Here is a 21,298-nt window from a genome sequence, read left to right as displayed (position 1 = left end):
ACTCACACCTTGTCTCTCAAACACGATTCTTCCTCCTACGTGCTACGTGCCTGACTATCTGCAAGGAAGAAGGCTCTTTGCCTCCTGGGGAGCCCTCTGCCTATTTCTCCCACAGGGTCACGCTGGGTGGGCATCTCCTCGCTCCGGTCCTCCCACTCGACTGCCTACTGCCAACCTTTCCCGATGGTCAGAAATCAGATAAAGAGTCAGCATTTTTAAGGTCTGTGTAGAAATTTTCAAAGGCAGCTCTGCAAGCCAGCAGGACTCGTCATGTCAGTTACAAGGGCAAAGCCTGCACAGCCAGAGACCGAGACGCCGGCGCTTGCCACCTACAAGTCCATCCGGGGGCTCTCCCCGGCCCAATTAAGCCTGTCTCTCCACAGTTCTTCAGGAAAACAACAGCCAGCGACGGGACTTGGCCCTTGCTATGACAGCAGCTGCATGGCTGGCAACCCCCTTGCTCTACGGGGGTGGCCCCCGCAACCAGAGAGGGGCAGACAGGTCCACGGTGCAGCTCCCGAGGGCAGGGCTGGCGCACAAGCCTGCGTCTGCGGCCTTGGCCCCGCTCCCGGGAGCCTACTGTCCCCAGCGACCATGGCTCCCATCTAATGAGCCACCCCAGACCCAGACCTCACTCGCCATCTCTTGTGGCTGCCACCATGGGCAGTAAGTGCGGGACGGGGGTTTGTGCTCTGCTCAAGCCTTTTTCAACCAAACCTGTGGGCTGTGCCTGCTTGGAAGGCTGCGGGCTGCTTGGGTTAGCCGGCTCCGGTGAGGCCTTCTGGACCAGAGCGGCCAGGCACGCCGCAGCTACTCTGCACCAAGAGCCCCGGCCTGGGGCGTTCCAGCTTCTGTGTTATCAGATGCACATCTGTGCTCTCAATTCCCTGCCTCGAAAAAGAAATGGGCTTTTCCACAGAACTGGGAATGACTGTCTGTTGGACACAGTGCCAAAATGGTGACAGTATCTGGCCCTCTTCCTTAGCTGTACCATCGCCCGAGGTCTCTGCAAGGCCGTCCTGGTAGCCTCTAGCCGCAGCCCTGTGCTGGCTAGCCAAGCATTTGCTCGCTTCCTGGCTCTCTGCTCAGCAAGCTTGGTGAAGCTCCTCCTCACAGCCGGGCAAGACTAGGTCTCGGCCTCAAGGACCGTGCCCTGCCAACCACACGTACACCCTCCGGCTCCGAGTCCGGGGGAGTAGCGAGCAGGAGGCCAGAAGCAGCACAGTCACTCACGGCTGAACTTGAGCTGCACGGGGGAGAGCAGAGGCCTCACACATGCTGAGCTCATCTCTGGGCTAGATGGTTACAACGCACAGCCTTAAGGCTGTCCATCCTGACCACCCCCTTCAGTGTCTCCTCATCCATGATGCTGACCACAGAAGAAAACAAACTTACTCAAAACATCATCAGTTAGACATTACGTGGCTGCGGAGGGGAGTCAGAGAAGTGGAGGGCACTGCCCAGTACCGGGGAGGCAGCCCCAGCCCCACGGCCGGGCAAGGGGAATCCCCAGCAAGCCAGTGTTCTGTGGGTGCAGCTCTCTGACCTCCCACAACAGCATGACACAGAAAGAAGAGCCTGGGCCCGGAGCCAAGGTAGACTGGGTGCGCTATGCCTCTTCCAGGTCATGTGACCTTGGTCCAGCCCCTCCCCACCCCCAACTTCTCAGGTCCACTTCCTTCCCCAGTAAACGCCAAGGCCACTCTGAACCCTACCATCTTATGAGCTCTTACGTCCCCTTAAGTTGAGAACTTTAAACCAGTTCACAGCTTGACACCCCAATCAATGAACAGCCTCTTGACAGACGGATGAGATCCCAAAGCAAAGTAACGACCAGAAGTAGGAATGACGGAAGACACTGAGTTTTCATAAACAAGCTTTTCACCGAACCGGCACAAAACCACTCTGGTTCAAGAAAAAGGCCCGATATGGAAACAACCTTCTATTTCCATACGAAAGTAAAAAATGGGTTAAGCCTAATTAATTGAAAAGAAACGTGGCTCGTTTAATAAGAAACTCTGTATTCACCTAACACCTAGAATAACAGAAGGTCAGAGAAGCCTAGAGATCACCCAGGGCAATTGATTCATTTGATGAAAATCAAAATCCGGAGCGGGCAGGTGATGTGGACAAGGTCAGAGGGGCAGAGCAGGGATGGGAGCCCACATGCCCTGCATCCTTGGTTCCGGCACACACCGGGAGGTACATATTTCATGGTGAGAAGGCAAACTGGTTTCCTACAACGCATGGTTCTTCGGACTGTTCATGAAGAAGTGACTTCCAGGTTGCAGAGACATCCTGGAACACCATCAAATATTTCCAAATTCCATTGGTAATTTCTCAGAAGCCACAGCAGAATTTCTCAGCCTTTCCCACGTAAGCTAACAACCTTCCCAACTGAGGGGACGACAGGGCAAAGACATTTCCCCGGGTGCTGGGGCAGCAACCCAATGGTGGCTCTCTCCTTTGGTGTTTACATCAATCACCAAACACATCCATGTCACATTCCTCGGAAACACTGAACCGGGGACAAGGGAAAGATCTTGTGACCACAGACCGCTTCCAGCTGCAGAACCCTAAGAAGATCACATATCCTTTTTCTAGCTGGATTTAGAACTGCAGCCGCCAAACACAGTAATGGGAAGCTGGTTTGCAAACACGCAAACACACATACACACACACACGCGCGCGCGCGAAGAACAGACGTCTGGAATGAGAGGTGGGTATGCGGGGAGGAAGGGAGGCCTGGTCGGAGGTTCCTGGCCGCTGAGACTGCAGGCTCCTGTGCCGCCAGAGTCTGGGGTGGGGTGGGGTGGGGTGGGATGAGGGGCGGCCGAGGGCTCCCTGGCCCGAGCATCGTTGGGGGGACGATCGGGGGCTCCGAGATGGAGGGGGGGAGGGGGTGTGCCTCCGGGGCCGAAGCAGCGTTGTGGGGGGCAATCGGGGGCTCCGGAGTGGAGCGGGCGCAGGGGGGCGGCCGAAAGCTCCGGGTGGAGTGGGGGGGGGGGCGGTCGGGGGCTCGGGGTGGAGCAGGGAGGGGCTGGCCGGGATCTCCCGGGCCGGAGCAGCTTTGTGGGGGCGCCGGCTGGGAGGTGCGGGTGCAGTGGGTGGGGAGGTGGCGGTCCGGGGGTCCGGGGCCGGAGCAGCGAGAAGCGTTGGGGGGCTCCGAGGCCCCCGGGCGCGGCCGCCGGGGCGGGGCAGGGCGGGGCGGGGCGGGGCGGGGAGGGTCTCCGGGCGGCCGGCCCGGCCCACGCACCTCCTCGGCCTGCTTGCGCAGCGCCTTCTCCCGCTCGTACTGGGTGAGCAGCTGCTCGTTGTCCTCGCGCAGCAGCTCCAGCTCCACCTCGTGCTCCTGGTTCTCGCTGAGCACCGAGTCCAGGTTCTCCAGCACGTTGACCACGAGCGGCATGAGCTCCTTGACCACCTCCTCGTCGTAGCAGTGGATGAGGCGCTCGAACTCGCGGTAGATGGAGCCCGCCAGGCCCGACACCCGCTCCGACATCACCGAGCCGGAGCAGTAGTCATCCTGGTACACCACCACGCCGCCGCCCTCGTCCATCTGGATCTCCATCATCGCGGCCACCGCCGCCGCCAGCGCGGCCCGCTGTCCGCCGGCGCGCCCGCCCGCCCCGGCCGCCCGTAGTCCGCAGGCCGCGGTCCGTCGCCTCCGCCGCCGCCGCTGTCGCCTCAGGGCTCGGGCGCCGCCGCCGCCGCTGCTGATGCTGATGCTGCTGCCGCCGCTGCTGCTGCTGCCGCCGCCGGCGACGCTGCGCCCGTCAGTCAGCGGCCGGAAGTGCCGCTGCCCGGAAGTCCCGCCCGAGCCCCGCGCCGCCGCGCCGCTAGGGGTCGCGCGGCCCGTGACGTAGAGGTAGGTCGCCCCCGAGACGGAAGGTCGGCCCAGCGGGGCCGCGGGCACTTCCGGTCCGGCGCCTCGCCGACGCTGCCCGCGGCCGCCGGTCACCCACCGCGGGTTCGCCCAGCTCCCCGGTGACCGCCACGCCGCAGAGGCTGTCGCGGTCACCCGTCCCGCCCGCACGCCCCCCGGGGAGCCCCGGTGTCTTCGCCCCCCGTGCCACCGGCCGCCGGGAGTTTGGCCGCAGCGGCTGTTGGCGTGTGCGTCTCGGCAGGCTGCGCATTCGCTCGCTCGCAGCCGCTCCTGGGGCTCTGCGGCCCGGGCGGATCTGGCCGGGCCGTCCGCCTGCCGCCCCGCCCCTCCTTCGCAACTAGGGTCCCCTGGAACTTGCTGGAAGGACGTGGAAGCCTGGATGCGGAGTTGCTGAGGACGGACTTGCGTTCTTTCCCTGGCATCTGAGGACAGCTTCGGCCCACGACTTAGAGACGCCCGCAGCCGGGGCCGCACCGCTAGCGCCTATAGAAAGGCTGCAAGGTCGGGCCATCCAGACGATGCCCTAAATACGGTGACACGAATGTTCCCCCTGTGACCTGATTCGTTCTGCGGGTCTGTGCACGCCCTCTCCATTAGGAGGGACACTGAGCTTCCGCCTCCGATTCAGACTGCGTGGATCTGAATGCTAGCTGGGTGACTCGGTCATGCCAAATGTCATTTCCCATCGGAGCCTAGACATGTTACCCACCTCCTGGGAAATGTAGGAACACGAATGAGCTGATCCATGAAAGGGACTTGGCACAGCTCTAGTCAGTAGTAAGCACACAATGCAGGATTACTAGGTTTACTCTCAAAATGAGGAGGCAGGACAAAACAGGTTATGTTGAATTTTTCCTGGTAAGTTACAAAGAAAGCTTATGAGTGTTTTGGGCTCATGTTTAAGACAGGCCTTAGGCCTTTTCTCAGACACATGACCCCTTTGACTCCCCGAAGTGACAACTGTAGTCCTGCAGCCACCAACTTTATTGCTTTGTATTACTAGCATAATTGGGCACGTTTACTTGAAATTGGCTAAAACAAAAGGACATTTTAAGAAGATGATAACACTGAGTAATTCCTGAGGCTTACCAAAGGGTGCAGCAGGTACACTCAAAACTCAGGCAACCTAAATTAGAACTTGCTTTTAAAAGAGACTGGCGGAGCACGTGGGTGGTTCAGTGGGTTAAGCCTCTGCCTTCGCCCCAGGTCATGATCTCAGGGTCCTGGGATCGAGCCCCGCATCGGGCTCCCTGCTCAGCGGGGAGCCTGCTTCCCTTCCTCTCTCTCTGCCTACTTGTGATCCCTGTCAAATAAAATCTTTTTTAAAAATGCTGTTATAGTGTTTTTTAAAAAATAGACTTGCTTTCAGATTTGTTAGGTAATGGGAGATACAAATTTTCTTCTCACTACAAGACCCTGAAATGTAAGATGAGAACACAGGTCTCAAACGTTACACTTTAGCCCGTCAGAGGATGGAGCACTGGGCTTCCAGGAGCGTACTCGCTGAGATGAGTGCTGGGTAACGTACGGAAATGTGGGATCCTGTACTGGACACGTGACACTAACAGCACACTGTATGCTAACTGACTGGAATTTAAACAAGAACTTCTCTAAAAAGGTCTAATTTAATTTGCTCCACAGTCATCTGGGTCCCTGTAACATCCCTCTCAGTTCTTCCTACACTGAATTTTGATGGCACTTCGTAGTCACACATAAAATAGGAATGTCCCGTTCATGATCTCCAATAACAAGGATCAAGGATATCAAGTGAGGAAATGAGCTGGATCACACAGGAGAAATATACCCCCTCACCTGGTTAGGAAAGTAATAGGAACAAGTTACGCTGTTGCAAGAGCCAGTTTGTTTCTGGAGGAAGCAGAGGACATGAAAGGGCAACCCTTTCACTGCTGTTGGTTCCCTCACTGTAACGGATGTGCAGCTACCTTGTTCTTGGACGTGAGAGGTGGCCGTCGCCTAGCCCCTGGAGGCAAACGGGTTGGGACTCTGCAGGCCTGAGCTGGCCTTTGGCTGGAGCAGCTCCTGCAAACCGGGGGTGTGATGTTGCCAGTCTCTTCTGGCCCAGGTCCTGAGGCAGGCTCTGCACTCAAACATGTTTTCAGATAACAAATGAAAACGGAGTCAGGTAGTGTAGGTCAGGTGTTTGGGTACTTTTTTTTTAAATTAATTTATTAGAGAAAGTGTGCACGTGTGAGCAGAGGGAGTGGGGAGGAGAGAATGTCCAGCAGACTCCCTGCTGAGCATGGAACCTCACACGGGGCTCAATCCCAGACCCCGACCGAGACCCTGACCTAAGCCGTGATCAAGAGTTGGAAGCTTAACCACCCCACTGCCCCTATCAGTTTCTTTCTGACATGCTGTTTTGGTGTTGGCCTTAGGCCAGCAGGAAGAATGCTGTGCAGCCTGTGGGGCGGGTGTGTGTATAGTCTCTAAGCAGGTAGTCTGAGCGGTTTCATCATTTTAGATCCACAGAATGCATACAGATTCTGTCTGCTTTTAGGATATACGAAAATACCTAATATATGAGGAAAAGATCCTCAATCTGTGCTTTCTGTATAGGATTTTAGCCTACAGGCAAACCAGAAGCTGAGCACCCCATCTACTCCTTACCAGACTTGTTACTGGAGTTTCAAAGCCCACTCAGACGCAAGTTCAATACCTTCAGTTCCTGTACAAATGGTGTAGGAGAAGAACACTGGCGTATTCCTTCTCATTCTACACAAAGCTAAGTCTTTGGTTTCCAAGTTTAAAAACCTTAAATCTGTAATCTTTGAGAAGGAGATTAGTTTGGGCATCCTCTGGCTAAATGGAGGGAGGAGAAAAAAAAAAAAGGCAAACCCATTCAGAGAAAAGCTGTCCGGAAACAGCAGGGCTCAGGCACCGTGGAGAACAGATGTTGAGGAAAGCACACGTGGACATGCACACTAAGAACTGACAAAGACCTCGAGTACATGATTGCTAAGTTTAATTCAACGGTTATACCCAATCCTGCCTTGTAAAAACAAAATGCCCCTATCAAAACTATATTGTGATGTGAGTACAGGCTTGTTTTTGATATAGCTCTAGAGAAAAGTTGGCACCAAATGCACATAAAAAATGTTTTAAGACTTAATAAAAATACAGACTAATAATTTCAAAATGCAGCTTAGAGGTTGAGAACAGAATGCTAGATTAATAAATTTCCAAACTCAGGCAGTCCCCAACGTATAGAGCATTTCCCAAATATAAATGGCCACTTCCATCAGGCTCACCGGGGCAGAAAGTCCTCTCCCGCTTCTCTCAATGACCAGACTACCAGGCACTCTAAACCCAGTTCTGTGGCCCCAGGGAGGGAAGGCCAGGGAGAGGAGGGAGGGCATCTCTGCACACCGTGTAGAGGCTTCTGCTACAGTCGTTCTCTGCCTCCATCCCCACCACTGCTCCCCATCCGCACCCGCAACCCCTGCTGGTGGACAGGACTAGGTGGACAACGGGGACAGGGCCGCAGCCACAGGGGCTGGCAGTACGATGTCAGAGTTCCTTGCAAGCCAATTCGGCATCCAGAGATCATTTTCTTCCGCATTAAAAACCACAAAAAACACAGTCATAAATGGTAGTTCATTTCTATCATGAGAATGTTGCATTGTTAAGCAAAAGTTAGTGTGTTTGGGCTTAAACCCTAACTACCATTTATGAGATTTCCTAATGGGGGAGAAATGCTCTGAATTCCAAACAACTTTCCTCCAAGTGGCCATTTGAAGGGTGGAGACAGGAAGTACTTGAGAGAGTCACATGGAAAGTTTCTAGCCTCCAGAGTGATCAGGGCAGTTGGAAGGGGGTAAACAAAGGGTCTTTGGTTGACAAAGCCACGTGCAGGTCCCCCAGCGTGCCCAGTGTAAGAGGCGGAGCTCGGCAGGAGTTCCCGCAGGCACTTCAGTGACTAGGCCACGGTGGGCGCGTGGAAACAGTAGTGTGGCTTTTCTCTGTTTCCAGCATGATGCAGTATTTTCAGCACCCAGGGTTAGCTTGGGAGGCACTCACACCAGGACGTACCCCCACCCAAAGCCTGTCCTCTTGTTAACTGTTGGTCCGACACAATGAGGTGTAGGACTGAGACTGCTGCCCTGTAGGGTCCAACGGGGAGAAACTTTGCTGCTGGGACCGAGACACTCTGGCCAGCCCATTATCTCTGCCAACGAGCATCATGGAATCGGCCCGTTGAGCCTTCAATGTCAAACTGGTCAATTTTCTGGACCAAGGTCTCCAGGCTCCTTCTGGAAACTGAGTATGGTCCAGAGGTTCCACAAAGCTTTATAAAGAGCCGGCAAGCAAAGTTTCTTCCTCTTGGTTGTACCTGAGCCAACTGCCTTTTTCCTAGAAAGGCGTCAGAAACAGGGCAGAGTCAGCGGTCACTTACGTAAAGCTGGTGTTTTAGAAAAGCTCTTCAGATGTTTTTAAACATTCGAACTGAAGAGCCCAAGGTTCTGAAGCGTCTCTTCTTCCTACCACCTAGAGGAGTGACGACACATGAAGGGTCTCAGTCACCCCATCGCCCGCGTGCATGAGGACAGTTCGACAGATGGGGGGGTTGCCGTCGGGAGAACTGCGGCTCGACGAGGGAGCCGGCTGCAGCCCCGGACACGGGCGCGGGCCTCGAGCGAGGCCGCTAAGGAAAACGGGAACAATGCACAGCAAAACCAGCCTGGGTGTAAAAGGCAGAGGTTCCTACGCAAGATCTGGCCAAGGTTTTAGATGGCAGAAATGAAGCACCTCAGAGATCAGAGCACAAAATCTTACTGTAAAGCGTGAGACCGAGAGCGACATTTTGGTGTTTGCTGACAGCTGCCAAGGACCAGCGGCCGAGGCGGCTCAGGCAGTTGCCGAGCAACACAGTGGGGCTGACCAGAGGGGGCAGCGGGGCCCGCAGAGGCTGTCCCGGGGACGGAAGCTGTCCCGCGGCGAACAGGGTGAGGACCCGAGGGGCCAGAGCGCCCCGACCCCCAGCCGTAGTGTTTCGGCCTGTGCCTTGCTCCTCCGTCCTACAGCAACACACAGGTCGTTTCTTACTTTCCTGCCAAGACTTTAAACGGAAACTGCTACTGTGCTAGTGACCCCTGGGCCCCCGCTGGCCAGCCCACCCCACCAGGCCTCCCGTGGCCCTACACCACCTGCCGCACACCCCTCGCAGAGCACCATCCCATCTGCAGTTCGAAGTGAGTCCCGTGTTATCCCCACCAGGCCAGGTCTTGGCAGCCCGTGGGTGAGGTCCGCCGGCTCCGCAAGCAGTGGCTTCAGGGGCACAGCAGACCCTCTCCCCACTCGGCTCCTTTGGGCTAAAAGAAACTACAGTATTTGAAATCCTATCTCTCGGGGTCCTCGTCTGGCTACAGGTGAAGCAGCAGCCCCTCTTAGTAGAAGGAGATACTGGATTTGCCTCCAGGCGGGTTGAGGACTTTGTTGTGAGAACGCGGCCGCGGGCCCAACCTGGGCTCATGGCTGTCACCCGTGGGCATGGGCGCCGGCTGTGGGGCGCGGCCCGCTTCTCCAGGGCCTCCCTTCTCACCCGCCTCTTCTCTGGGCGACGTGCTTGTTGCGGCTGTGGGACAAAGTCGGCATGCCACCCCGTTACAGGCCGCCCAGGACCAAACCGGCAAGCTGCGCGTGCAGTGCGTGGCCCAGAGCAGCCAGCAACAAGGCCACACCGTGATGGGAAAAGAGGAGTGCACAGAGCCAGGCTTTCACCTCGTCCCAAGGAGACTGACTGGCAGAGACCGTTCCTGAACTGGGGACAACGCTGGGGCTTCACACTAAAAACTTGATAAATTCCTAATAAACCGATTATCCTACACAGCTGAGGGACCCCACTCCTTTTTCTTGCACCTCAAGAATCAGTAACAAACCTTCTCAACTTGAACATGACAAGGAAGAGATGGAGCTCATCTCAACTAGGGACTTAACAAGGTGAGGCAAGGCTTGCGGACACTCCCCGGACTTCTGGATGAATGAGCGTCTTGGTTAGGGATCGAGGGAGTGGTGACCCGCAGCACAGCCGGCTGGGACAGCGAGGCGGGGCTCAGAGTCTGACCACACCCCACCCCACACCCCAGGGGCAGCTCTCCCACCGAGTGCAGGCCTCAGTAGGTCTCTCTTCTCACCCGGCACCTCTACTGCTCTCCTCTGCCCCCCACTTCTGCATCTGTGCTGCCTGGGCTACCGCTGGCCACAAATTCGTTCATGGCTCCAGATCCCTGCCCTTCACTACCTGAGGTCACCTTCTAGAAGGGTCCCCGGTCGCGGCCTGCGCTGATCACCAATGCCAAGTGAAGAAAGGCTGGTGGTGATCAGCTGGGAAGTTTTCACCCAAAATAACAGCCTACTTCTCTGGTCTTCTTCAAATACTACAGATCCTCTTGGCAACAAACAGGACCTTGCTTTCTCTGTCAGCAGGCCTGGGAGAGGCGCGGAACAGTCCCTCTCATCCTCTGGGGGCGTGGCGTGGCGGCAACCCTCCCACAGCACAGCGCTTGGGGGAAGGCACAGAAAACAGCAGCTCACCTTTAGGGCCCGATCTGGGGTCTTCTCCTTCACATAAGAACACGTGGTCCTGCAATGAGGCAAAACCCCAGGTCAGTAGGTGATTCTCACGTTTACCCTCCTTCAAAAGGATGATCAAACTCAAGGCACAAATGGGCTTGTGTACATCTATGGTGGAGAGTTTCACCCACGAGCGAAGCGGAGGGAGCAGTGCCACGAGGCCCCCACAGCAGTGACGAGAGCTCACCACCACCCAGACCTCAGCCACACACTTCCCACCACAGTCCCTCTGCCCCTTGGGCAGTCTGTAAAGCAAATCTCAGTATTTCGATTACCCAGATATCCGATTTAAAAATGTCCTTTAGGGGTGCCTGGGGGCCGGGGGTGGCTCCGACAGTTACGTGTCCAACTCTTGATTTTGGCTCAGGTCATGTTCCCAGCACTACACTGCATGGACTGGAACTTTACAGTGAGTTCTGAGACTGGGAAGTGAGTTTTCCGACTCTGTTATTCACTCTTAACATTTCTGACTAGCCACGATTCCCTGAGGATTTTAGGACAGTCTTTCCACTTAAAAAAAAAAAAGTATAAAACCCAAACAAACCAAACACTATGGTAGGCACTTTGATAGGGACCGTATTCTTCCCCCTGCATTTTTAGGGGGGGCGGGGAGGGAGGAGCAGACAGAGGATCCCACGCAGACGCCCTGCTGAGCGCAGAGCCTGATGCGGGGCTCGATCTCACAAACCTGAGATCATGGCCCGCGCCAAAACGAAGAGCTAGACACCCAACTGCGTGGCCCAGGCTCTGACGGGGACGGGATCGTTTAAACCTCCTCTCAGTCGCCAGGACTGCGGACTGCCCTCTAGTGACCACTGTGTGCAGTCCTCTACTTCCTGTCGCACGGCCGACCCCGTGGGGTCAGTTAGGCGACGGCTGGTCTGATGGGGACCTGACCTTCTGACCAGAATTTGACGGTGGGCTGTGATGTTCTGTAGGACCTGCACTTCTGGCCGTCTCTCGCGACGGCAGCCACGGACGCTCGTTGCTGAGCTGCAGGATTTTACGACGCGTCAGCACAACGGCGGCATCGCATCCCGTTACTCCGTTTCTGGCTGAGCAGCCTCAGAACAGGACAACTCCCTCAGCAGCAGCCCCCCGGGATGCGAGTCCTGCAGAGGTGCTGTCCTCTGCTCCGAGCCACAAATCAGACTGTCAGAAGTATTTTCACGAACCCCAGAACTCTCAATGCTGGTTGAATTTTAGTCCAATGCGATTACCGTACTTACTGAGGACGACTGAAAACACGGAAATTTTACACGTTCCATTCTATGAAGAGCCGCACAGCAGCCCGTCGGCAGGGGGCAGCGTCCCCAGGCTTCATTCACCGCAACAGGGGAGCCGAGAAAGCCCACGACTAAGGACCGCGCTCGGCAGAACCACGCCACCCACGCTGCCTCTTCCTGGCAACGCAGTGCAGCCGCCTCACAGCCGCACCAAGGAGTCCTTGGCTCCATTTCTGTCTCCCTTACTTCCACGTCTGCTGGCTGAATGTAGCCCCTACCTTGGGCTTGTTTGGGTGCGCCAGAGGAGAAGTGGCGGCAACTGGGGACCCAAAAATGTCACTGGTCTTCCCGCCAGGTGGGTTCAGACGCTGTCGAGTGTGCACAGGCGTGGATTCGTCGAAGATGCCGCTTCCCTTCCCCCCTGCAGAAACAGTTCCGTGACAGTGAGCACCCACGACAGCCCCCCAGTGCCACCCGCCGCCTTCATTACTTCAGAGACTCCCCTCACAGGGATGCCCCAGTGCCAGTCCCTAGTTCGGGCCCACAGCGGGGGTGACCAGGGTGGGGAGCCGTAGGTCAACATCAACCCGTTTATCGGGGGCCTGCTGGGACCGTCACTTCTGGAAGCTGACCTCGGCGGGCCTCTAGCATTTCCCACTTGGGACTTCCTTAACCTTGAACTTGTGTTGTCCTGTTAAAGGATCTTCTTCCTTAAACCCATGGAAAGTTCTTTATGTTAAAAGCATTTTTAGACCAAATACGTAAGAAATGAACTCAACCACATGTCATATTCAAGGCAAACCTGTCATCTGGAAAATAACACCCATTAGTCATTCTGCTGACCTCATTCCGGCCACAAGCAGTGGCAACGAGACATGTCAGCAAATTACAGACACGTGACATCCTACAACGCAACTCTAAGTGACCTGATGAGCCATAATGGGAATAAGCACTGAGCATGTAACTTGTCATAAGCTGATGAGTCTGGCCAGACAGCAAAGTCGACGCCCAAACGCCTCCGTTAAGCAGAAAGACGGCCGCCACACAGCCCGGCTGGCGTCTCTTCACTCGGCAACCGCCAGCACCTTTCTGCAGAGAGCTGTGCTAACGGAGGTGGGCCGCCGGCCGTGGCCCTGGGCACCACGGACTGACAGTCTCACAAGGAGAAAGAGAGCTTTCCGCTAACTAGCTAGCTAGGCGACCACACACATTAGCTGGCCTTTCTGTGCCTTCAGGGGCTCAGCTGCAGAAAGGGCAGAACGAGAGGACTTGAGAGGCAGGTCCGGAGCTCATGCATCGGACGGTCAGAACGATGCCAGGGTCACAAACGCTCAACAGGGGTTCGCCGCATCCCCCATGCACTGATAAAGAAGCGTCTCCTGGACGTACACACCACGCAGGGCAGAAGGGCAGAAGACAGTCCGTACGGCGAGCGTTTCAATGAAAATGGAGGGGGTTTTCTCACTTCGGGGCATCTGAGTAGGAAAGCGGTCACTCCACTGCCCCCTTCCCGAATGTGGCTCCCTGCGGACGGGCTGCGGGATTCCAGACTGCTTGGCATGTCCTTTCTCAGAGCTTTGTTTTCGAGGGCCCGCGTCACAGGCAGTCACTTCCTGGCTGAAACCGCCCACACGGCGAACAGAGAAACAGAGCCCACAGGAACGACCAGGACGCCTCGCTCCCTGCGGGCCCGCGGGAAGGGCTCCATCAGGGGTTCGTGCTCTCACTCGCCCACACAGCCATCCCGAGGGTCCCCGCAGCCCGAGTGGACGGTAAAACAGAGAGGCCTCTGGGACGCGGCCGCACGGGGACATGGAGCACAAGCCCAGCGAGGACTGGAGCAGAGCAAGGGAAGAGCCCTTCCGGGGCAGGAGAACCGGTCAAGAAGGTGCAGGGCTGCTTGCGCAGGGGACAGACGTGCACTCATGTCATCTTTGCGCCCACACACCTCACCTTCCAGGACCCACAGGTCCGGGCCGGAGATACAACACAGCACAGTGCCGGGCCGCCCGCTGGAGCCCGGACAAGGGGCTCGAACCGTCTTGCCTCCATCTATCAACACTGAGGAGGTCGTAAGTTAACAAGAGCATCGACCCTGGGGCCACTGGTGACAAGTGAGCGAACGCACGTGAAGCGGGCAGAGCGGCTCCCGGCAGCGCCAGCGCTCAGGGATGCTGCTGGGCTGCCGTCAGCAAGAGCATCTCCACCACCAAGGGCGCAGAACTCCGGCTTCAGCTCACCCCAGACACCGCTGCTTCTGGCTGTGCTACAAAGGCTTAAGTACATTCTCTTTAAAAGGTGCATTCAGTTTTTTAAAAAGTGGAAAATAAAAGTAACTCAATTTGAAGTTTTTGGCTAAAGACACTGCTCATCAAAAAAATTTATTATTATTTTTTTAAATTTTATTTATTTATTTGACAGAGAAAGAGAGAGAGAGATCACAGGTAGACAGAGAGGCAGGCAGAGAGAGAGAGGGGGGAGCAGGGTCCCCGCTGAGCAGAGAGCCCGACATGGGACTCGATCCCAGGACCCTGGGATCACGACCCGAGCTGAAGGCAGAGGCTTAGCCCACTGAGCCACCCAGGCGCCCCCCAAAATTATTTTTAAATTATAGAACATAACCCGAAAGTTCCTAAGACTTAATAGCCACAGATAACAGAGAAGCCAAGGGCCCCGGTAACCGGCACCTAGAGCGCACAGAGCACGACGGGCTCCCAGAACCCTGGGCGTCCTCCCCACACCCCAGGTCACCAGACGCCTGTGCTTCCTGCAGACCACAGACCGGTTATCGTTGGTACATTTCTACTGTGTATGTCCAACTCCAAACAACGCAGTTCTGCTTCCGTACGTTATATAAAGGACCCTGCATGTCTGCTCGTTGACATTTTGCCTGGATGATGAACTCAGGTTTGAGAAGGAAAAGGTGAATTTAGTCATAAATAAATTCAAGATAGGCTTTTAAAAAACATTATTTCCTAGAGGGAGACAGTGACAGAGCGAGCGAGAGCAGGAGGCGCCCCTCTCAGCTTCCCGGCTTGCTGACCGGCTGGAGGGCCACGGCACGGACCCGGCCTTGAGTCCCTGCAGCGGGAGATCCAGACGGACTCCCCGATGCTGCCGCCTGACTTGCCGGACCTCCAGGAGCCCCGAGGCCCACAGCCTGGGCCTTGCTGCTGGGGGTGGACCCCGCGACAAGACTCACAGGAACGTTTCCGAGGGCTGGAGCCCTGGGCCCGAAGTGGAAGCTCAGCTTCGATGATTCCGCAGGTTCATCTCAGACACACTCTGCAGCCTTAAGCAGCCACCTGAGCCACCGCCCAGCCATGGCAGGATCAGGACACCTCTACTCCCTGAGCGATCCTTTTCAGTATTGTATTATTATTATTATTATTATTATTATTACTAATATTATGATGCGATCTTTTTGCCATCAAAACAAGGCCTGTGAAATATAAGGTTCCCTTTAGTGCCTTTATAAAAAAAAAAAAAAGAAGAAGCCAGGCAGAAAGTCACCCCCACGCCACACCGAGTGCAGAGCCCAACGACCTGAGCCGAAATCAAGGGTCAGACGTTTGACTGACTGAGCCCCCCAGGTGCCCCCTAAGATATGCTTTTATAAGAACCAAACTGCAGAAGACAGACACCATGCTGGCAGAGTGGGCAGCGAGCATCGCACACACGGTGGGACGCGCCAGGCCCCTCTCATGACCAGTCGGAAGCGTCTATCAGGATTTTAAACTGACCCAGCAATTCCATTTCAAGAAACTTACCCAGAGGATTTTTCAGGTTAAGTTTAGAGCATGAGCTCTGGGATCGAAAGGCCACTGGTGCCATTGGCTAGGAGTGAGCTCCGGGGGTAGCAGTGACCCTCCCCAAGCCTCTGTTTCCCTCTCTGTCCAGGGGCGCCCCCACACCTACCTCCTAGGGTGGAGAGGCAGCCAAACGAAAACACGGAAAGCACTGAGCACAGTCCCTGGCAAATGCGGGAACTGTCCACACGTCTCCTGCACCAGAGTTAGAGCAGCGAGAACAATCTGGAAGATGTGAGCCAGGCAGCCAGCAGAGCCCGCTCAAGAAGGGTAAAGAAACAATGGGGGGGCACCTGGGTGGCTCAGTGGGTTAAACCCTCTGCCTTCGGCCAAGTCATGATCTCAGGGTCCTGGGATCGAGCCCCGCATCGGGCTCTCTGCTCATTGGGGAGCCTGCTTCTCTCTATCTCTCTGCCTGCCGCTCTGCCTACTCGTGATCTCTTTCTGTCAAATAAATAATAAAAATTAAAAAAAAAAAAAAAAAAAGAGAGAGACACTGAGAGTGACAACACTTGGCGAATGCTCAGTGATGATCAGGGGCTCAGTCACTCCCATCACCCCCCAGTCTCGCCCCCCCCATCCTGGACCCGTTCTCAATCAGGCCTTCTCATCAGAGGGCAGGGGGCACACTGGGAGCTTTCCCTTTCAGCCTCCCCTTGAGAATTCATCACAGACCGTTTGCCGAGAGCACTTGCCAGGACGGAAAACAAACCCCAAAGACGAAACAGCCGCAGAAGCAGGCACCCGGCACAGGGAGTGAGTCCAGCAGCCGTCGCCGCATCTTGTGACCGTGCACCACACAGAGGCTCTCTATGTCTCCGCTCAAGAGGGGCCCAGGCTGCCGTCAGGAGAACCAGAGGCCGAGGGTCCGCAGAGCCGCAGTGCCCCAAGCTGCCACGCTCTCCAGGGAACCCGACCCCCCCAGGGGCAGCTCTGGACACACGGAGCCGGCAGCCAGCCGGTACAGAGCTGACACATGGTGGCTGTCCTGATGTCGCCGATACAAAGGGTGTGTGGGGCTGACCGCGCCGGCCCCACACCTGTAAGCTGGATGCGACAAGGGTGTTCCTCACTTTTAAGAACCACCTGCTTAGGGGCGCCTGGGTGGCTCAGTGGGTTAAGCCTCTGCCTTCGGCTCAGGTCATGATCTCAGGGTCCTGGGATCGAGCCCCGCATCGGGCTCTCTGCTCAACGGGGAGCCTGCTTCCTCCTCTCTCTCTCTGCCTGCCTCTCTGCCTGCTTGTGATCTCTGTCAAATAAATAAATAAAATCTTTAAAAAAAAAAACAAAAACAAAAACTGAAATTAAAAAACAAAAAACAAACAAACAAAAAAAACCCACCTGCTTCTACTGTATCCCAAACTTTAACCCTCCACCCACCCCAACAACCAACTTTTGAACCTACTGCTTTTGCTGCCCTGGGTTAGGTCCCTGGCACAGGGCAGGACCCTCACGAGCTTCGGCTCTGCGGGACTGACCTGCCTAATACGAAGTCCTGTGTTGGGCCTCTCACAACCTTGCTTTCCCTTGGGGACACAGGACAGGGAGAGCTCCTCAGCCAACTATTCCCATACGGTCGGTCGCTCAACTGGGGAGCCTACCGGCCAGGAAAAAGACTTTTCTAGGATTCTTTCCCACTGTGACTACTGAAAAGGGGACCGACACTGAAGAACCACGTGGATGGGGTCATCCTTTATAGAGCTCTGATCCCAGTGACGATCTGAATCAGAGGAACCTCTCTCTGAAGAACATTTAAAAGCACAACTTGCACACAATTTCTGGCACTGCAAGGACCCACTGGAGAACTAGGAGGGCCTACCTGGTGGGAGCTGGAATCCCAGCATCCGCCCCTGTGACCTCAGTGCCTGGACTCAGCCACGGTCTGGTGGCAGAGGGAAGAGGATTCAAGAATGACTGAGCCAGGGCGCCTGGGGGGCTCAGAGGGTTAAGCCTCTGCCTTCGGCTCAGGTCACGGTCTCAGGGTCCTGGGATAGAGTCCTGCATCAGGCTCTCTGCTCAGCGGGGAGCCTGCTCTCCTCCCCCCACATACTTGTGATCTCTGTCAAATAAATAAATAAAATCTTAAAAAAAAAAAAAAATGACTGAGCTGGGAACGCCTGTGGGACTCAGCCAGTGAAGCCGCTGCCTTGAGCTCAGGTCATGATCTCAGGGTCCTAGGATCGAGCCCTGTGTCGGGCTCCACACTCAGCCAGGAGCCTGCTTCTCTCTCTCCCTCTGTCGCTCCTCCTAATTGTGCACACTCTAATAAATGAAATTTTAAAACACCTGGGGCACCTGGGTGGCTCAGTCAGTGGGTTAAAGCCGCTGCCTTCAGCTTGGGTCATGATCCCGGGACCCTGGGATCGAGCACCACATCGGGCTCTCTGCTCGGCAGGGAGCCTGCTTCCTCCGCTCTCTCTCTCTCTGCCTACTTGTGATCTCTGCCAAATAAATAAATAAAATCTTTAAAAAAATATATAAAAAACAAACAAACAAAACAAAACCGTCCTTACATTCTAGAACTCTGACCGCAAGGGATAACCTCTACCGGAAAACACTTGAAAGGGCTGACACGAAGAATTAAGAAAATGTTATCAGAAGAACAGCAGAAAGCAGAACAGGCAGAGGCCAAAGGACTGGTGATTCACAAAGGCCCATACCTGGAGGGTTGGTCCTTTTAGGGATGTTCTGAGGCTCTTCGGTTGGTCCAAAAATATTCGATGCCATCCTATTGGGCCTGCTGGAAGGAGCAGCTTCTTCTGCACTTCCAAAAAGACTGCTGGCCTCTCCTCCCGGGGGCTTCATGGCCCTAAGAGCAGAGAGCACCCAAGACTCACGGATCGCCCGGATTCAAAGTGCATCCATCTGACCTGGTCCCCTCTGTCCTGCGCCCTGGCCTCACCCATCTGCACGGCCCCTGAGCACCTGTCGCCAGAAGCTGGTGCCGGACCCGTGCATGAAGGGTGGGTGACAGCAGGTTTTGCGCCTGGAGCAGCTTTATTTGCCGGGAAAGCCAGCGCCACAGGTGCACGGGGCTCCAGCATGCCCATCAGTGATGCCACTAGCCCTGGGTCTTAGTGGAACCCCTAAGACCCCTGTGGAGAAACAAGCCCATATTGAGTCTGGGGTCTCTGTCCGGGAAAGACAGCCTCCCGGCAAAGCACGTAGCCAGCGTTGTCTGAAACGACCAAATGTTAAGTTTGGATGGTGGAAGTGCAGTATTTATTACATTATTCCGTGTTCCTTTGCTTTACTGTACTTTGAAAACAAGGGAAGAAAGCAGCACAGTGGCCCAGCTACACAGGAAGGGACAGTGGCAACGCGATGGGCGGCAGGGTCCCCCCACCTTGCGGGGGTCATGCAGATCCCACAGGCTGCCCCAACAGGGTCTCGAATAAGGGGACTGAGAATGAAGAGGTTCTTCTGATAAAAACAGAACCCACGATGGCTCAGTGTGGCCTTCGCCAGGCTCCCCATCAAGGGCACTTACCTCCAGGACACAAATTACAGAGGGAAGGTGGGAACACCAGAGAGCTCAGAACTGACAGCGAGGGGACGCGCCGAGTACAGCTACCTTGTCCTCTCGTGTACCCGCCAGTGCTCTGGGAGACGGTGAAGTGCACAAGCAGAGCCAGAGGGCTCGTGACAAAGAGCCACAGAGACAGCTCGAGGGGACGATGGCACCAGCAGCGGCAGGGAGACAAAAGCCACTCTCGCCTGCAGGTGCAGAGCCTCCCCCCGAGAGCTGGTGTGTGTTTCAGGAAAGATTCGGGGGGATGGGTCAGCCTTGGAGAGAAGCCGTAATGGAGAGAGACCGGATAAATTCTTTACCGGCGTGGTCTGCGGCACAAAGGGACCACCTCCCGCTGGGGACGGCCGATGCACCACAAGTGTACGGTTCCAAGTCCCCTGAACATCGGATAACCCCTCGGCAAGAAAACAGAAGACGCAGGGCCTGGTGGTCTTCAGCCCCCACCTGACTCCCACCCTCCAAGGCCCAGCAAGATCCGAGGCCCCGCGAGGCCTGTCCCGCCCCTCAGGGCCTTTAAGACGGCTGCGGAGACGCACACCGTCCGGCTGATCCCAAGCAGAGGCTCCGGCTCCGTGGATCACCCAACCGGGAAGAACGCTCTTCCTCCGTCTCCTGAAAGGAAAAATCCTCTCCTTCTCCTAATAGCGGCTCGGGCACGAGAGCCCCCGAGAAGTGTGGCGCACCCCCCCCGCCCCCCGACAGCAACCGCCCCGCAGGTCCAGGGGGTTTAATCAGGAACGGCCACGTTCGTGGGGCCTCCGGGGCCAGGCTGCGGAACAGACGGGCTGAACCCAGGAGAGCTGGGACCCGGCGTCTGAGCGTCGGAGCACCAGGATCCGGGCCCCCCGGAGCCCTGCGGGATAAACCTGTGCTCCCATCGCTGCACGTGGAGACGTGGGTGACTGCGAGTCACCGTTCCGTGGTCGACGACTGATGGCTGGACACTGACCTAACTCCCCCAGACTTACAGGGTTTTCGGCAAGTTCTTTCCCCTGTTACCTACTGGATGTGGTTTTACCTCAACAGCTGCCGCATACACGCTCTCTTCTACCGTTAGGGCAAGGCTGGGGGACAGCGACGATCCCACAGTAATGAAAGCTCATGGGCGTCTACAATCCCCGAACCTGACAAGGCGAGGTGGCCACTAGGGGGGCACGGAGCCAGGCCCCAGGGGACCCCGGGATTAGGGGAGCGCAGCGCCCGGCCCTGGAGGCCCCAGTATTAGGGAAACGCGGCGCCAGGCCCTGCGGGACCCCGAGATTAGGGGAGCGCAGCGCCCGGCCCTGGAGGCCCCGAGATTAGGGGAGCGCGGCGCCCGGCCCGGGGGTGGGGGGGGGCGGGATTAGGGGAGCGCGGCGCCAGGCCCTGGAGGCCCCAGTATTAGGGAAACGCGGCGCCAGGCCCTGCGGGACCCCGAGATTAGGGGAGCGCAGCGCCCGGCCCTGGAGGCCCCGAGATTAGGGGAGCGCGGCGCCCGGCCCGGGGGTGGGGTGGGGCGGGATTAGGGGAGCGCGGCGCCAGGCCCTGGGGGCCCCGAGATTAGGGGAGCGCGGCGCCCGGCCCGGGGGACCCCGGGACAGAGCCCAGGACGCTGACCCCCACCCCGCGGCTCCGTCCCCCGCGCACCGGCGCTAGCACGGCTACCGGAGGGCGCGGCCCCGCCCACCCCCTTGGTCCCGGGCTCCCGGCGGCGGCCCCGCACACCGTTCGGCCAGCGTCTGCGGATGAGGACACGAGAGGAACGTGGGCCCAGCAGGAGCAGCGCGGGCGGCGCGCCTCGGGCCTCCAGCCCACAGCCTGAGGGGCACGGGAGAGCGTCCGGACCGAGCGCACGCCTCTCGGAGCGGGACGCGGGGACCGCGGCTCTGTGAGGTCACCCGGCACCCGCACCCGCGCCCGCCACGCACCTGGAGCCGGCCCGGGCGCCCTCGCTCTCCGGGGCCCGAAACATGTCGTCCGTGCTGCGGCACCTCCTCGACCGCCACACCGCGGTTCCCGCCCGGCCCTACGCAGCGCGAGGACCGCCCACCCGCGCCTATTGGACGCCGTCGACGCCAGTCACGCCGCCACCCCCTATCGCGGCGCCTGGCCGCGCCCCCGCCCACCTGGACGGAAGCCCCGCGAGGCTCGCGCCGCGTTCGCAGCCGATTGGTGATAGCAGATGCCGCTCAGGCCTCGGGCGCCGAGATTGGGCAGCAGGGCTGCGGGATGGGCCCTGACCCCCCCTGCGCAGGCGCAAGCACGCACTCCGGAA

General features: G+C 57.1%; 2 protein-coding genes across 2 annotated transcripts in view; both read right to left on the bottom strand.

Annotated features, from left to right (window-relative positions):
- MAPK8IP3 (mitogen-activated protein kinase 8 interacting protein 3) overlaps positions 1-4,355 on the bottom strand; it is a 46,391-nt gene extending 42,036 nt beyond the window's left edge. Inside the window, 1 exon segment of the mRNA XM_047712701.1 lies at positions 3,257-4,355. Within this exon segment, the coding sequence (XP_047568657.1) occupies positions 3,257-3,574 (318 nt within the window). The 5' untranslated portion in view covers positions 3,575-4,355.
- Positions 4,356-6,852: 2,497 nt separating this feature from the next.
- JPT2 (Jupiter microtubule associated homolog 2) lies at positions 6,853-21,080 on the bottom strand. The gene is made up of 5 exons (XM_047714077.1): positions 20,952-21,080; positions 18,173-18,321; positions 11,982-12,124; positions 10,439-10,487; positions 6,853-9,479 (listed from the first exon to the last, which is right to left on the bottom strand). The coding sequence occupies exons 1-5, from the start codon at positions 20,993-20,995 to the stop codon at positions 9,292-9,294; spliced, it is 573 nt and encodes a 190-aa protein (XP_047570033.1). The 5' UTR covers positions 20,996-21,080; the 3' UTR covers positions 6,853-9,291.
- Positions 21,081-21,298: the final 218 nt, after the last annotated feature.

This window comes from Lutra lutra, chromosome 18 (genome assembly GCF_902655055.1).
Source record: "Lutra lutra chromosome 18, mLutLut1.2, whole genome shotgun sequence".
Lineage (NCBI taxonomy): Eukaryota > Metazoa > Chordata > Mammalia > Carnivora > Mustelidae > Lutra > Lutra lutra.
This window is presented reverse-complemented; position numbering and strand designations above follow the sequence as displayed.

Coding starts and splice junctions, on each gene's coding strand:
- JPT2 (XM_047714077.1), bottom strand. CDS start 20,995: ATGTTTCGGGCCCCGGAGAGCGAGGGCGCCCGGGCCGGCTCCAG. Junction 12,125..18,172: donor TAAAAGGACCAACCCTCCAG/GTATGGGCCTTT, acceptor CTGTTTCTGCAG/GGGGGAAGGGAAGCGGCATC. Junction 10,488..11,981: donor CGCACCCAAACAAGCCCAAG/GTAGGGGCTACA, acceptor GCCTCATTGCAG/GACCACGTGTTCTTATGTGA.